The 17,621-nt window shown below is 49.3% G+C and overlaps 1 protein-coding gene across 2 annotated transcripts in view; it reads left to right on the forward strand.

Moving 5' to 3' along the window:
- LOC149372389 (uncharacterized) overlaps nt 1–17,621 on the forward strand; it is a 66,872-nt gene that overhangs the window by 15,649 nt on the left and 33,602 nt on the right. The window contains exons 2-3 of one of the 2 annotated variants that reach the window (XM_089586240.1): nt 7,596–7,712; nt 8,518–8,630. In XM_089586240.1, the coding sequence (XP_089442366.1) occupies nt 7,596–7,712; nt 8,518–8,630 (230 nt within the window). Of the gene's footprint in view, nt 1–7,595; nt 7,713–8,517; nt 8,930–17,621 lie in introns of those variants that run through there. The other variant, XM_089586237.1, reaches the window with a different exon arrangement.

Genomic DNA, 17,621 nt, shown 5'->3' on the forward strand with positions numbered 1-17,621 from the left:
AAATAACTAGAAGAATAAGAATGGGGTGGAGCGCATATGGCACGTTCTCTCAGATCATGAATGGCAGTTTGCCGTTATCCCTCAAGAGAAATGTATATAACAGGTGTATCTTACCGGTACTCACCTATGGGGCAGAAACGTGGAGGCTAACAAAGAGAGTTCAGCTTAAGTTAAGGACAACGCAGCGATCTAGGGAAAGAGAAATGATAGGTGTGACGTTAAGAGATTGGAAGCGGGCGGAGTGGGTGAGCGAAAAAACGGACGTTAATGATATCCTAGTTGCAATGAAGAGGAAGAAGTGGGCCTGGGAGGGCATGTAATGCGAAGGCAAGATAACCGCTGGTCCTTAAGGGTAACGGAGTGTATTCCAGCAGAAGACAAACGTAGCAGGGGGCGGCATAAAGTTAGGTGAGCGGGCATACGATGGCTGCAGCGGGCAAAGTACAGGGTTAATTGGAGAGACATGGGAGAGGCCTTTTCCCTGCAGTGGGCGCAGTCAGGCTGATGCTGATAGTGATGATAATGTCGCCGTGAATGTGTCCATAAAGTTGATTATTCATAGAAACGAATATCCGGGAAAAACAAGCCAATTTATTACGAAAAGAAGTTGGTGACGAGAGTTTGCCTCTGTGCATACCGAGGAGAGCATTATTATTCAATGCAGACAAAGCTGAGCTACGTGAAGGGCGTTCTCTCGGTCACCATTGTCCCAAAGATACTGAAGCGTTTTCTGTGGAGACCCAAGCCATGGCAGCACTCTTCGATGGCTAGATTTAATCCAAGTGTTTTTTGTTTTCTTCATAAGCGCACTAAATTCGCATGTGTACTCGCCACTCTTGCTCTTCATAGAAGCATTCAGTTCCATTCTTGATGATGACGATGAATTCTTATGGCGCAAGGCCATAAGAGGTCAAAGAGCGACACGGCACAAGGTTTTTTCGTTGCACAAGGTGGGGTCAAAGACCCATTTCCCAAGTATTTCACCCTAAAGAAGCCGAGCACCAGGCCAGGGGAATCTTGTGCCCATTGTATCGCCGGTGGGCATCCGGCGGCACTGGGGACATTCAGTTCCATTCTTCCGAACTTCATGCTGGCCATTGTAAGGCTTTCGACTGGCTTCGCATCGCCTTCACTAGACAGCTTCCAAAGAATTTTCTACATGTTCATGAACAGCTTGCTTGGTTGAGATATAGGATGTTCTGGCTGTTCAGAAAGAATGGTAGCTAGTGTACTGACACCGTCGATGTGCATCAGTGGGTCGAAGTGCAACATCACAAGATAAGCTTACAATATTGTAAATAAACAAAAAAAACGAAGTTGTGCAGCTTGGTCTAGGCGAGTGGTTGCGTTCCTTTTTCCTCCGAGGAATGCCGCAGGTTGTTTTTAGCGCTAGTGGCGTCAGAGTTCAACTCCCTGGACGAGTGTTCGCGCCCTGCTCGTTTCCGGTGTCCCCGTATACCTCCCTATACTAGATGTGACCGTGGCCGGGGCACAAACAGGTGCTGAGTTTACGTAGCCACGAGCTCAGTGCCACGAGATCATCGCCGCGCGCATTCGTACCGCCTTGTTGACTTCAAAAATGTGCCATCGGCATTCTCAGTTGACCCAAGTAACGAGCCCATCAGCCTGTATTCTGAGGTTTGTTCACCATTGCTGTAAATTTTCTGCGTGCACACGTCGACCTACGGAATGCGCTGTACGCCGCTTTAGCAGGCCACGAGACGACGTAACAGCTTGCTGCCTTTGAATACCCGCGCCTTGTGCATTCTTGCCTGCCCTCCGCTTGTTAGGGCGGTGACTGGAGAACAGAACAGTGGAGGGGCAACCCACAAGTAGGCGTGAAGTTATCAGCAGATCAGCTCAGGTCTCCTTGACGAGCCGTTAAAGGTTTCAGAGCCGCGGCCGGGCTGCAGCGGGGTGCTTTGAGGGCTCCGGATCCGTGGACCGTGCGAGTAACCCGAGAGACGCTTAGACAGCCATGCTGCTCTGTTGATACTTATGACTTGGAGGCAAGTGCTGTCTCGCTTTTCGAAGAAATTACTGAGCGCTTCTCCCGAGTTCTGCATGTAGTAGAGGGCAAAGGCGTGGTCGTAGTTTCCTGCCTAGCCGAAGGCAAGGAAGCTGTAGGCGTTCATTCTCTCCCTTTTGCTTTTGGAAGAACCGCCGCACGGGAGACAGCAACGAACGGATTGCTCATTTGGTCCAACCACGTGACAGCTATTGTTTCTTTTTTTCGAATATTTTATATTGGTTGTACGTAAACCTAAGTTCTTGATCTCCAGTACCGTTCTGCCTCTATCTAGCAAGCTCCCTCCCTGGTGAGGAAATTCATCGGCCACAAATCACGTCAGCCTCCGGAAAATTAAGAGTAGGGGATCGAGAGAAAAAAAAATTACTCGTGCGCTGCGACAAAGACGAGGTTACTGCTTTGCATTGGTCGAAATGCTTACTGAAACGCAGGAGAGAGAGAGAGAGAGAGAAACAACTTTATTGCCATAGCTTGAGTGGATGCTTGTAGCGCGACAAAAAGAGACAAGGGACAGAAGACGAACGGGACAAGCAGCCGCCGCGGTGGCTCAGTGGCTATGGTGCTCGGCTGCTGGCCCGAAAGACGCGGGTTCGATCCCGGCCGCGGCGGTTGAATTTCTTTGGAGGAGAAATTCGAGGCCCGTGTACTGTGCGATGTCAGTGCACGTTAAAGAACCCCAGGTGGTCGAAATTTCCGGAGCCCTCCACTACGGCGTCTCTCATAGCCTTAGTCGCTTTGGGACGTTGAACCCCATAAACCAACCAACCAACGAACGGGACAAGCGCTCCCGTTCTTGTCCCGTTAGCGCTTGTCCCGTTCGTCTTCTGTCCCTTGTCTGTTTTTGTCGCGCTACAAGCATCCACTCAAGCAAAATGAACCAACTCGCCCAGCAAAAAGTGTTATTGAACTTTATTGCCATAGAGTGGCGGGATTTAGGGCAGGTGGGCTTGGTGTGGCCCCCAGGTGGGGGCGACTTCCTGGGCCCACGAAATGAGTGCCAGTTGGATGCTCTTGTCTGGCCTTCTGAGGAGTTGGTTCCATCCTTCCTCGGAGGGAGCTGGAAGTAATGTTCTAGGGGGCGGATTTCGAGCGCAACCCCAGAGGATGTGCGCCTGGGTGGCGATTTCTCCCTGGTAACAATTTTGGCAGACGGGGTCGTATTCCCCGTCTGTGATGAGTGAAAGCCTAGAATGGCTAAGGATGGAGTGTGTCTGCAACCTGCGGAGCAAGGTGGCTTGCGCTCAATTCAAGTCGGGGTGTGGAGGCGGGAACTGGCGTCTCATCTCTCTGTGGAGGTTGGTAATTTCGGCAAAGGTCTGGGGAGCCTCGGCAAGAGCGTCTGGGTCCGTGGGGCCGGCCGCCCGGTTGGTTAGTCCTCGGGCTAGTCGGTCGACCCCTTCGTTTCCAGAGTTTCCCGCGTGGGCGGGTGCCCAGACCAGGTTGGTCTTATGGTCGGGAGTGCAGCCGCGAAGGATGCGGGCAGCGGGGTGGCAGATAACACCTGCCGAGTAATTTTGTATTGCTCTTTTGGAGTCGCTGAGGACTTTGCGGGTACGTGGGTCAGCGATGGCCAACGCGATGGGGGTTTCTTCTGCCGCTGTCGGAGAGTGAGCTACTACTGTGGCGGCGGTGACGAGAGTAGATTGTGGCGTGGTTGCACAAGCTACGTATGTGTTTGCACTTTGCCGTGCAGCATCTACGTATATTGCGTGTTCGTCGGCAAGGTATGTGGCATCTAGTGCTTGGGCTTTCAGCTGACGGCGCGTATCATGGCGGCCAGGTAGCATGTTTTTGGGGATTGGTTTTATAACTAGGCGGCTATAGACCCCTATCGGAATGGGCGTCGTGGGGTGGACGTCGCCTATGGGGTTGATGTTGAGACGGTCAAGTATGAGCCGCCCGTGTTTAGTGCGGGAGAGGCGGTGGATTTGGGCGGTCTTGTGTGCCTCTATGAGTTCTGTGAGCGTGATGCCGAGTTGGAGGAGGTGCTTTGTGCTGGCGTACTGAGGTAGCCCCAGTGCCGCTTTGTACGCTGAACGTATAATGCTGTTCACAGCTTCCTCGTCCTTCCGGCGGAGGTGATAGTAGGGGTAGGAGTAGACTATCCTGCTAATGAGGAAAGCTTGCGTGAGCCGACAGAGGTCATCCTCCTTCATACCTGTGCGGCGGGTGCTGATGCGGCGGATAAGTACAGCGTTATGAACGCCGCTGTGAGGATCTTAGCTTTGTTATTCCATTGCCCAAAGTTTGTTTTCATGCAAAGAAGACGTAAACACACTGAGAAAGTTAGGTCCTTGCGAAAATTCTCCACGTATACATAACGAAGTCCGTACTAGCGAGGTACGACTATATATAATTCCGAACCACGATGAGGGTGAAACGCCGTGCCATGTTTGATGAATACATAGTATAGCGTTGTGCTAAAATAGGCTAGTGGGAAAACAACTCAAATGAATAAAGAAGGAATGAAGGGACGGTCTAGCCAATACCATGCGACTGACATACACGTCGAATGCATAAGCTTTGACTGATTCGGTTGCTTCGTAAGCAGCGTCACTTTTTCCCGGACCATTTGCTTTGGGAACTATTATTTAGACGCTGAACAAATATATTCCAGATGCTACATCACGAATAGTTCACCTACCACGTGTTTTTTTCGCCACATTTTGCATTGGGCTGATCATGGTGAAAAATTCGTGGTCGGTGTCGCACAAATCTATTCACTCAATTTATTCTTTTCATTCACAGTTAGTGAATCGAATCTATTACAAAGAGGCGTTATGGAGTGCATAGGCGCGCAGTTGTCCTCTCCTTTTTAATTTCTCCGGCACCAGTCCTGTTTTTAGTTTGCGATTCTCGTGGGCATGGCTTCGTCATCATTCTTTTCTTTCCCTTTCCTTCTATCATAGGACATAAGTTAGGTTGGCGAGCTGTTTTCGTAAGGATCGGCAGCACACTACACTTTTCTTCAGGCATTTTGCAGGGGCTTCAGATGCCTTGCAGAGAAGCGAGAGGTTTCGCTCAGGTGGACTTTGACGGGCGAGCCGATGTAAAAAACGCGCATTCCAACCTATGCGCCGTTGTGGCCTACCTGTTTTCACGAGTGTAATTTAAAGAAAGTGGACATTTGTGATAAATAATAAAAAATAACAGCCAAATATACAACGAAGCCGCTTACAAATACATATAAATGAATACAACTTGGTTCTGTCGTGCCTTAATGAGCGTTATTCCTGTCGCGTGTGTCCTGCAAAATTTGTATGTTTGCTCATGATTGTGTTTTTTATCAAACCGGTAATATAACACGTATCATCAAATATCCCTCAAAAGCGACCTTAAAAAGCGGTATTAGTTGCTGTCGACATAGAAGCCATGCATAAACGCTCCGAGCTCTCATGCCAGAATACCGGCTTTTCTTCTTGCGTATACTTTGGATAGTGTATGCAATGTCGGGTGCAAAAAGTAGTACGCAACATTAGAGGTTGTATGGCTTGCTGCTTTTGCGGCCATTTTCGGCATTTAGGCCAAGCTGGAGCGCCACTCATCGAAACGAGCAAAATGACTTGCCTCTGGATCAAAACGGTCTCCTTCGATCACAGTACACCACATATCTAAGGTGCCGTAACTAGTTGTTACCAAGCTTCTCACATGATTCTCGGTCGATAGATTTTTATTTGCCTACTCAAATTTGTTCTATTTATTTTTGATTTTTTTGAAGCCGGTATCCGACCTTGAGGTCGCTAATGGAAACCTCAACCTCAGATGCTTAGAAACACTTCTAGAAAAGCTACCAGAGCCATATCTGTTAGTCGGAGAACTCCTCTTTCTGGGGAAGTGGAGAAACTAATCCCAGAGGTCGCATTTTAGAAGATTTTATTCTGTGCAGTAATGTGTGCCTACTGAATTCAGGAAAGCCCATGTACTGCTCCCTAAAAACTGCAAAAATTAGCAGTTTAGATTTATCGTTTAGTTCACCATCACCTTTTAATGATGTTAAATGAGATCTTCTGGACAACCCACGCGGAATAGATCATTTTCCACCCATTATTATACCTGAAGAGATAACTGTACAGCAGCTGTATCCCACCAGTAGTCACATACGAGGCAGAAACGAGGAGGCTAACGAAAAGGGTTCTGCTTATGTTAAGGACGACACAGCGAGCACTCAGGACCAATGCCACTCCGCTAGCCCCGATTACACTGTGGAGGTCGACAGGACCAACACACCGAGGTATAGCCCGCAGGCAAATCGTTTATTTTGGGTGATTCCAAAATACGATAACCGCCCTCGGTAGCGCAGGCAGCAGGAAACGGGCACGGGGAAAGCTCGATGTCACCTGGAAAAGCCGCGTTTGTCTCATGGCTCCGTCCATCCCGTCACGCGTTGTCTCATGGCTCCTTCAACTCTCTCCCCGTGGTGGGCTGCCCGTGCGGCCACCGAATACACGAGGGGGAAAGGAGGGTCGCCCACGTGACGATGTGGATGCTGCTTCCCAGCTTTCTTCTCTGCCAACCCCGAGAGAGCCGGGAGGGTAAGGGTCGCTGTAGGCCACTTGAGAGAGTTCGGCAGGATATGCGCCGCCTAGGGCGGTCGAAGGGTAGACTGGATGCTCGCAACTGTTATCCCCAACCGTTCCCAATCTAGGTCTCCGAATACCTCCAGCAACTAGGCGGTGAATAGCATTGGAAATATAGTGCCTCCCTGTCTGACATCCTTCCGTACTGCAATTTTATTGCGGTGGTTATGGAGGACACCTGCGATCCTCTAGTCAAGTGCACCCTCGGAGGGCGAAACCCTCCTCTAAAATAAGCAAATCACGGAACATGTGCTACTCTCGCTTGCACACACTTCCTTCTCTCGACCTCATCCCCTCCGTTACTCGCATCCCCATCCCCCGGAAAATTAATTTGGGCCCACTGCTCTCTGGAGTCCCGTTGTAGTTTTTTCGGGCGCGTTCCGACTCGTCCTATAGAAACTGCCCCCTTCCATACGCCGACCTAGGACAATGCCACTTCCATTGTCTTATCGCCCTCCCAATACCTATACTTCTCTCAAAATCCACCTAGCGTGCCTGGCTGGGATCGGCACAGCTGGCCGACTAAGTAGCCCTGGGCGCTCTCCCAATGTCGTGCTGCTCTACCCTCCACCATGCTTTTCCATCCGCCATCATGATTTTCATTAGAATAATTCAGCAATATGATGGCTTCCAATATTCCCTTCATAAGCTGTTCTAGTGTGAAGACAGTGGCATTCTTCGGCATTGAACCCCAGTCCTCCGGCTCAGTAGCCGAACACCCTTACCACAGGGCTAAGGCAAAATGCAACAGCAGCCATGGGCTGTGCACTGTCCGGGCGCGTTAAAACGTCGGGTGGTCCAGATTATTGTGAAGAACTTCACTGCGGTGTCTTTCATAGCTCATGAGCAGTTTGGGGACGTTAAACTGAGCACAGCATGTAGCACTGTCACCTTATAAAAGCTGAAGCTGATCCAGGGGTTGCCTGGATCTTTTCTTATCTTGCCCTTAATTCCCTTACTCCCCCCCCCCTGGTAACAAATTTGTGCAGGTCCGTGCTGTACCCGAGCGCGGGGCTGGATGACCGGAGGAACAGGAGAAGTTGTCCACGTTGCTGCGCCTGAAGCCTTGGGCGGCAGAGCTCACCGTCTCCGAGAACCTGCACACGGTGAGCACATCGCGCAATTCAGCCAAAGCTAAAATGCTGCGGAACCATCTAAATGCATAGTCCGCAGGAGCAGGACTAAGGAAAGCGAACTTTTTTTGGATGTCTAGAGTATATGAACTCCCCTTACTGTCACAGTTGTATTGTGGCCATGATGTTCATGAATTATAAAAGATCAGTTGCGTTTGGTATATTTGAAGGACTGGTCATGCTTGCAGTCTTGCTTTACATGTTGTTTGGCACCTGTGCACTGCTGCAAGCGCGCTATAGTAGAAGATATACGCGCAGTGCAAAAGCAAGGAGGTGACACATCAGGGAAAAAAAAAGGCGAGGATCCGTGTGCGAAACTACATATACATGAACTACGCGGACGACTGGGTGCTGTGTGAGTATTTGGAACCCCGGGGCCTGCTGAACTAGTTGCAAGTGAAATTAGTGATGACACATTGGAATGATGCGTGAGTCACGGATACGCTGCGAAAATGCCGAGAATGATTGAGTAATTGGGTGCGATGTCAGGCGTCACTGCAATTCAGCAGTGACGCCGTATGGCTGCTATTTAGTAATTACTTCCTTATTATAAATTTACTTCACCGTGGGGGATTTCCCTAAACATCGCACTACTCCTGTCTTCTAAGGTCCCTATAGTGGCATGCTAATTGATTGCATGTATAAAAAGAGAAAAAAATTCCAGAAACAGAAAAGAACAAAGAAAATACCTGAAGAGAACCGTAGCAGGCACAGGGCTAACCGTGACGAAAGTTGACAATGGGCTACAGTTTCAAACCCCCATAACGAATTTGCGCAGGTCACGACTGTAGGCAGACACGTGGTTGGATGACTGGAGGTGCAGGACACGTTTTCTACGTACACGAGAATCTTTGGACGGCAGAGCTCACCGTCTCCGAGGACCGGCACACGGTGAGCACGTCACTTATTGCATTCCGTGCGACAATGCCGCAGCGTCAACGAGATGGTCTGTAGAAGCAGCAGGATTGTGGAAATTGCAAACTTGACTTGGCTGCACAAAGTACCTGCGCTCCCCACACTCCCACAGTTGTGTTGTCGCCAGGGTGTTTATAATATATCTCAAGGCAATGATGTTCGGTATATGAACGGACCAATCATGCTCGTCAGTGGGAATTTCGAACTGCATTTTCTATGACTGCTCAACTGTGAGCATTATGGAGTAGTAGTATAAACTTCATTCCGCAAAATGGGACGGGGTTTAGGGGTTGGGGTCTTGAGCAGCAGGTGGTGTTCCTAGGTACAGGGTCCCATTGGTTCTTGCTGCCTCCTCGACCCGCTCAACCAGCGCAAGCTGATCTTGCGGGTCGGAGCTGGACAGAAGCTCCTCCCGCTGCTCGACTGACGGGTTTGTAATTTTGGGCTCTATCGGGTTCGCCCGACAGCCCAATGTGGAGTGGTAGAGGGTGGCTATCTCTCCGCACCACACGCATTATGGAGTGTATTGCGAAACACAGGCGCCATGATGTGAGGAGAAAGAGGCCTAGCTTCTCTTTCTAGGGTGACAGCGCCCGAGCAGTTACTTTTGTAAGACAGGATGAACATCATAATCAGAGAGGGGAGGGGGGGGGGGGTGGAAAGGAACGCGGATTTCGCGCGGACTGTTGACGACGCGCAGAGACATTGCAGAATCGTTTGGAGATAGCGACGGCCCCACGGAAACGTTTTCCCTTACAATCAGGCTCATCCTTGCATTGATTCCGCGGAACAAGAATTCCTTGCTGCTGGAGGCTAAAAAAAAATAATGTGGCTTGTAACGGCTTATGAAGTGAATGAACGTAATGGCCTCATTATACGCGGAAAGCTTACAAGAAGGTTAGGCCCTAGCGTCCAATGGTGGCCATCAGGGTGGTTCCTGGTATCGTGTTCTCCCCGCCTTTTCGGTCGGGTTTTGCACGTTGTTCGGCGGCTGCCGGCATGGTTCACTGGAAAAAATTATTCGCTTTGTCGCTTTGGGGACCATAGACGAAGACACGTACAAACTGCGAAAACGAAGTGCCCACAATAATTTTTAACTGGCTAGCGAAGCAGCACTTACCACCAATTCGTTCTGCACTGTTTAGTTCACACGCTTCTACTGCAAAATTACAGGACATCAACATGACGAAAGCCGGCGCTGTGGCCGCTGGGCCCAAAAGACGCTGGTTCGATCCCACGGCGATCACGTTTCCACGGAGGCGACATGCTAGAGGCCCATGTGCTGTGCGATGTCAGTGCACGTTAAAGAACCTCAGGCGATTAAAACCTTCGGAGACATTAACTAAGGCATAGCCCATATCGTGAACATGAAGACAGGAGGGACTCCGACTTATAACTTTGTTTAATGAAGGTACAGTCGGGGACAAAAGTCTCCGGACCACGTGTTCCTCTAACGAAGCCGATAGCTTTGCTAATAGTCGGCGGCTGGGGACCACCCTTGTGGAGGCAAAAGTTAAATTTTTGTTCTTTCATCTCCACAAGTGCGGTCTCCAGCTGCTGTCTGATAGTAGAGCTATAAGCTTTGTTTGAGGAACACGTGGTCCGGAGACTTTTGTCCCCGACTGTACCTTTATATTTCTATATCGATCGGCACACTGCTGTAGGTACCGAGGAAGGCCACAGCAAGGACACGTGGACAAGACATCCGAAAGATACCACGCACGCTTGTTTTTTTTACTGGACGTTTTGTTTGATAAACGTTCATGAAACAAAACGTCCAGTATAAAAAAAAAAGTCTGTGTGGTTGCTGCGGGCTTCTGCGGTACCTGCAGCAGCGTGGACCCTCCTCTTGCGCTTCGCTTTTTTTTTACCCAAACAACTTATATGGTTCCAAAATTTCCTTGGCCCACCTTTAGCTGCGCGATCAGGGGATTACTTTATTTTACTCTGGACGAGGACCTATACAAGCAGTTTCTATCATCGATAAGATTCCCATTTTCGGTCTATTCCTTCCTCTCCCTGAAGCCACCCGTAGTTGTTCAATGACCTCCTTAAATTCCTTATTGCGTCAGCCTCGTGGTTTCCTTTTCCTTCCCAGCGGTTTGTAACTTTGCTTGTTCCATTTCCATACTGCTGAGTAGTTCTAATTACAATCCCACTTTTCCATGGGGCGTTAATCTTATGCTTTCTCAACGCCTGCTGCTATTAGCGCTATTTGTTGGACGTTGAATTTTGCTTTCGTTTTTTTTTGTGTTTTATAGATTTCTCTTTTGATCAGGGCACGCATATGCAGAATAATACATCTATGATCACATCCTAGGCTATACTCTCCCTCCTCGTCTATTTACATTTTGGAAAGCTTGCTGTACAGGGTGTTTCACGTAACTTGAACCAGTGATTAAAAAAAGTGGTGAATCGGATTTGGGTGCAACCAAAGACATATTGTTTCCCGTCGTGTGGCGCTCCTCAGTGTATCTTTAAAATTCTGTTTAATTAGTTAAGTATCAAATTAAGGAAGTTTCCTAACACTCACTTTAGAGGCACGTGCGTTCTGTTAAGTGTGTAGAGGGGGTTTAGAACGAATCGATTCAGTTTTTTGTAGCAACGTACTTCCTCGTGATCATCATCAGCCTGACTACGCCAACTGCTGGGCAAAGACCTCTCCCGTGTCTCTCTATCTAATAACCCTTTCTTTTTGCCAGCTGCGGCACCTGTATCCCCGAAATCTTCTTAATCTCATCCTCTCACCCAACTTTATGCCCCCCCCCCCCCCTCCCCCCCTACTACGTTTGCCTTCTCTTGGAATCCGCTCCGTTACCCTGAAAGATCAGTGGTTATCTTGCCTTCGCATTACATTCCCTGAAAATGAAAATTGGTTTTGAGGAAAGGAAATGACGCAGTAATTGTCGCACATATCTCGGTGGACACCCTAACTGCGCCGTAGGGAAAGGGATAAAGGAGGGAGTGAAAAAAGAAAGGGGGTGGTGGTGGTGAAAAGTATTTATTCGGCTATATTGTAAGCAATTTATTCGCCTTCGTCGCCTCTCTGGCTGCGACTTCATTCTCTTTCACCTGATGATTCCCATCGTCATCGCTTGAGGCTGTTCGCTTGGAAGACGTCTCTGGCGAAAGGGCTAGAATAAACGTCTTACGTGAAGTCTTCCCTTACAATATTTACAGAGAGGTGCTTGCCCCTGAGAGGCCCCTAGTGGGTCTCGCCCCTTGCAATACTTGGCGGACTCCCTCATTCCGGGATCTGGTTGGTCATGACCACTGCGCACGTCCTCCGAACCAGGCCCTGTTGGGCGGATAGTTCCTGGCAGCCGGGCAGGGCCGCCCCCCAGTCCTCGCGGGTAGGGGAAGGGGTAATGGGGGGGAGAGAAGGATTTTTCATGCATGCCCAAACCATGTGGAAGGTGTCGGCCACCTCCTTACAAATTGAGCAGCGGCCTTCCAAAAAGGATTAAAGTGCTTGAGAACCGCCGGACACAGCAGGGTGTTTTTAATGTTTGTAAAGAGCCTGAGGAGAGTTCGTTCGCCAGCTTTACCCAGTCCCTTCATAGGAACCGGGTAGCGCCGGCGTGCGGCACGTTAGTGCTGAGCAAAGTCTTGAGAAGAAATAAGAGGGCTGTGATCTGGGTTAAGGTCCTCCGAAGGAATGCCTGGTGCCCGGTTGGTGAGTGCGCGGGCTACCTCATGTGCGGCTTCGTTACATGGCATGCCTTGGTGGCCGGGGACCCTTATGATTGAGCGATGAGTTGGATCGCCGTCGCGAGTACTATGGTGAAGAATTTGGTAGAAGAAAGGAAGAGGGGCCGTCGTGGCGGTGGCGAAAAACATTTATCAACAATTAAACAATTACAGATATGTGATTGGGGTAGGGCCCTATTGGCACCTTCCCCTCACAATACTAGGTGAAGCCCCTATTCCGTAATCGCATTGGCAAGCAACGCCATCCTCGTCCGTTGAACCGAGACCTTTTTTGGGTCTTGAGGTCTTGACAGCCGAACAGGACCGCCTCCCAGTCCTCTCTGGTGGGGTTGAGGCGGGGGGGGGGGGGGGGGGGAATAGATGGGCACTCCCAAACCATGCGGGAGGTGTCAACCACCTCCCCACAGAGCTGGCACGCGCCGTCAAAGGATGTGTTGAAATACTTAAGCCCCGCCGGGCACAGTACAGTGTTAGAGTTTTGATGAGGAGGCGCTCGTCAGCGCGTCCAGTCTCTTATAAGGGGTCGGGTAGTGCCGGTGCTCCTCCTTGTAGTAATCGGTGATTTGTTTGAATGTAAGGGCCAGATTGTCTGATTCGGAGTAGGCTTCCAAGGACAGGGAGATAGCCCGGGGAGAGAGTGCGCGAGCGGCCTGATCGGCCTGTTCGTTTCCCTGGAGTCCCTGGTGACCGTATGCCCAAATCAGGTTGCGTGAAGCTGGATCTTCGCATCGGCAGCTAAATTGCAGTATGCGCCAGGCAAGGGAGGGCCACTGAGCCACCGCGGCTCCGCTTAGGCCCCATTTATTCCTCTTGATTTCATCTACGATGTCCTTTGCCAGTTGCGGCCACCGTATCCCCGCAAGCTTCTTAATCTCATCCACCCACCTAACTTTCTGCCGCCCCCTGCTACGTTTGCCTTCTCTTGGAATCCACTCCGTTACCCTTAAAGGGCAGCCCGCAAGGGCACCTTGTGTAACGAGGTGTTGGTGCTTGGCGCCACCACGGACCCTTAGTCCCCATACCGAAGCTGTCATCCGTACCGTGGCGATAGGTTGAAAGGTGGAGGGAAGGAACCTTGAACGGTGGCGGTCGAGGAAGTGGTCAATCCTCGGCCGATGGGCTCCTCGGCTGTCTACCAGGCGGGGAGTCCCGGGACCTTCCTCTGTGTATAAGGGTGAATCAGAGGCGACAAAGTATCAGGAACCCTTAGTTTATACATGCCGTATGGAAAAATCTGCAAAAAAATCTGATCGACCCCCGAAAAGGGGTCGCACCGATGTGAAGAAACTGAGTCCACAGAAGCCAGAAACGTTTGCGAAGGTTTTTATGCTGCACTCAAACACTAATGTGCCGGTAGCCAACCTATCTGCATTTGTCATCGCCAACACCCTAAAAAGTTGTGTAGGCAAAGACTACAAAGCAAAAAAGCAACGAACCGGAGACCTCCTTGTAGAAATAAACACAAAAGAACAGAGCACCAAACTGATGTCATTACAGAATCTTGGAGAAATGAGCATACAGGTAACCCCGTACCGCACCCTGAACCACTCAAAGGGCGTCATATCTGAATATGAACTCCTACAGAGTACCGATGCGGAAATGGAAGAACTAGCCGAACAGGGAGTAATAGCAGCCCGACGAATAACCATCCGGAGAAACAATGCTGAAATCAAGACCAAACATATTGTACTAACTTTCAATAGCACAACTCTGCCTGACTCCATCCATGCCGCATACCTCCATTGTAAAGTCCGCCCATACATACCGAATCCGAGACGATGTTTCAAGTGCCAGCGCTTTGGACACAGCATGTTGGCCTGCCGAGGCAAACCCACTTGTGTCACATGCGCAGAAGACGCACATACAGAAGAAAGATGCGAACGCACACCAAAGTGCATCAACTGCAATGGCGCACATGGCGCGTACTCCAGGTCGTGCCCAGTCTGGAAAACAGAAAAACAAATCATAACTTTGAAGACCACAGAAAACCTGTCCTACCTTGAAGCAAAAAAACGCGTCTCTTTCCAACAGAAAGGGACATACTCTGAAGCGGTGACGCGGGGACCGCCGCCGCCTTCAGTTTCTGTCGGCACACAGGTCGATCCGAAGGACCTGGGGACGACAACCAAGTCCCCACCACAGAAGTCGGTGACACAGTCCACAGGGCTGAAAATTTCGCGGGAAGACCACGCGATCCTCGCCGGAGGCCCTCAGGCCCCACTTTCAGCAGCGGCATCCTCGGTGACAGACACCCAGAACAGCTCTGCTGAACTGGACCTGTTGCCCCACCCCTCTAAGAAGGCAACTGCTGACCCAAGAGACTCTGCCCCTGGAGCAGAGCATGATTCACTATTGCCAACAAAAAAGACGAATGCGAAGGCCACGGGCCATCGCAAACAAGAAACATCCTCCACGTCCACCGTGGAGGAGATGGATGTCAGCGAAAGTCCGCTGACATCTAAAACACACGTATCCGCGGATTCTCCGCGGAAATCCGGCGCCACGAAAGTGGCGATGGATACAACTCCTGGTTCGCCACCGCTGCAGCGGCGGCGAGACTCCCTAGAGAAAAAAGGGAAACCACGAATCACTGCCCCTGAGAATAAGTAACTTTCCCCAATCTCCAACTTATCACAATGACGTATCTAATACAATGGAACTGTAGAGGTCTACACAGAAACTACACAGACATAACCGATACGCTCAAAACAATGGCACCTACAGCTGTGTGCCTGCAAGAAACGAACCTTGGGCCACAGCACACAAACATCTTAAAAAAATATAATATTTTCCGGAAAGACCGAGTACAAGCTAGCCGACTCTCAGGAGGCGTCGCTATCATAACGCAAAGCGATGTCCTTGCAAGAGAGGTATCATTAAAGACGAACTTAGAAGCGGTCGCAGTAAACATCATTAGCCATAAAACAATAACAATATGCTCTGTGTACATACCACCACACAACACAATAGCCATGCATGACATAGAAGAACTTCTGGAACAGTTGCCAGAGCCATATGTAATAATAGGGGATTTTAACGCACACTCCTCATTCTGGGGAAGTGAGCATACCGATTCCAGGGGTCAGCTCATCGAGGATTTTATTCTTTCGAATAACATATGTTTAATGAATACGGGAAAAGCCACGTACTGCTGCCCCAGCTCTGGAAAAATGACCTGCCTCGATTTAGCATTTGCATCACCATCTGTTTTTAATGATTTTATTTGGGATGTTTTAGATGACTCCCGGGGAAGTGATCACTTACCTACGGTTTTAAAACTAACATCAGCTACATTCGTCCTCCCTACGAAGCCACGGCGATGGAAAATTCACCTCGCCGATTGGGCACTTTTCAGAACGAAGGCCACACTAGAAAAAGAATATGCCGAAACCCTTACTATAGAAGAACTAAATGAAAAATTTGTCACATGCTTAATATCTGCAGCAATAGAAGCCATCCCACAAACATCTGAAATTTCACGAAAAACACATAAAGTTTGGTGGTCAATGAATGCTCAATGGCTAAAAAGCAGCAAAACAAGGCTTGGGGCAACCTTCGCAGATATCCCACTGCAGGAAACTTGCTCATCTTCAAAAGGGCTAGAGCCAAAGCACGATACATTAGACGCAGCGCAGAAAGGGCATCATGGCAAGAGTACATATCCTCCATAAACAGCTCAATATCATCAAAGAAAATGTGGGAGCAGGTGCGGAAATTCACAGGAAATTTTACTCCGTTCACATTTCCAATGCTAACAACACCCGGTACTCAAACAACATTAGAAGAGCAGGCCAACATATTGGGTGAGCATTTTTCCACAGTTTCAAGCGCATCCAACTACACACACACATTTCAAAAGCACAAAACAATAGTAGAAAAACAAAGCCTGCCCTTTGGAACATGCATACATGAAGACTACAATCAGCTTATTACCATGCAGGAACTAAACACAGTACTAACATCCGGTAAAATGACAGCACCAGGCCCAGACAATTTACATTATGCCATGCTTGCTCACCTCTCTGAGGCTGCGATAGAGGCTCTCCTAAAATTTTTCAATAAAATATGGATGAGTGGAGAAATCCCCCAAGCATGGAAAGAAGCAATCATAGTACCCTTTCTAAAACCTGGCAAACCACAAACTAGTCCCACCAGTTACAGGCCAATAGCACTAACTAGCTGTATAGCAAAATCATTCGAAAGCATTCTAAACATCAGACTAACCTTCATACTTCAGTCCCAGCAACTTTTAGATATACACCAGTGCGGTTTTAAAAAGACATGTTCCACAACCGATCACCTTGTACGCTTTGAGAACACAGTCCGGGAAGCGTTCATCCACAGCCAACACTGTATCGGAGTCTTCTTTGATCTGGAGAAGGCTTACGATACCACGTGGAGGTTCGGTATCCTCCGTGACCTAGCGGACCTAGGCATCCGCGGTAGGATGCTGAGCTGTTTGAGCGACTTCCTGACCAATCGAACGTTCAGAGTCCGCCTAGGCGCAACCTTCTCCAAGACTTTTATCCAAGAAACTGGAGTGCCCCAAGGGTGCATCCTCAGCACGACCTTATTTGTCATCAAAATGAACTCTATAGGAAAAGTAATCCCAAAATCGATAATGTACTCAGTTTACGTAGACGACCTCCAAATAGCATGCACGTCTTCCAGCATACCTACCTGTGAGCGGCAAATACAAATAACAATAAATAAACTGGCTACCTGGGCAGATAGAAACGGATTTAGATTTTCCCCTCAGAAAACAGTAGCGGTTCTGTTCTCTTTGAGACGAGGCCTACAGGCCGACCCCACACTATATTTAAACCAAACCCCACTACCAGTCAAACAAGAGCATAAATTCCTAGGGATAACTTTCGATAAAAAGCGCACTTTCTTGCCACATATAAACAGCTTAAAGAAAAAAGCTTCCCTGGCCCTCAATGTACTGAAAATACTATCAAGAAAACGCTGGCGGTCTGATAGAGCTTCCCTGTTACATATATATCGTTCTCTGGTTCGCTCTAAGTTATGGGGTTTAAAATCGGGGAGATATAAACGTTCTCCCCGTTTAAGCGCGGCTGACACAGTTCAAAACCGCGCGGACCCCACCCCGTGGTCGCGTACGCTACTGAGCGCACGCCGACCACGGCGGGCCGTGCTCTACGGGAACAAAGGAACGAGACACTGGCTGACACAAACAAGGCATTTATTGCTATAGCAACAATAACGCCAGCTAGCAACAAAATACACTGAGGA

The sequence above is a fragment of the Amblyomma mixtum genome, chromosome 1 (genome assembly GCF_055824585.1).
Source record: "Amblyomma mixtum isolate Tamu chromosome 1, ASM5582458v1, whole genome shotgun sequence".
NCBI lineage: Eukaryota > Metazoa > Arthropoda > Arachnida > Ixodida > Ixodidae > Amblyomma > Amblyomma mixtum.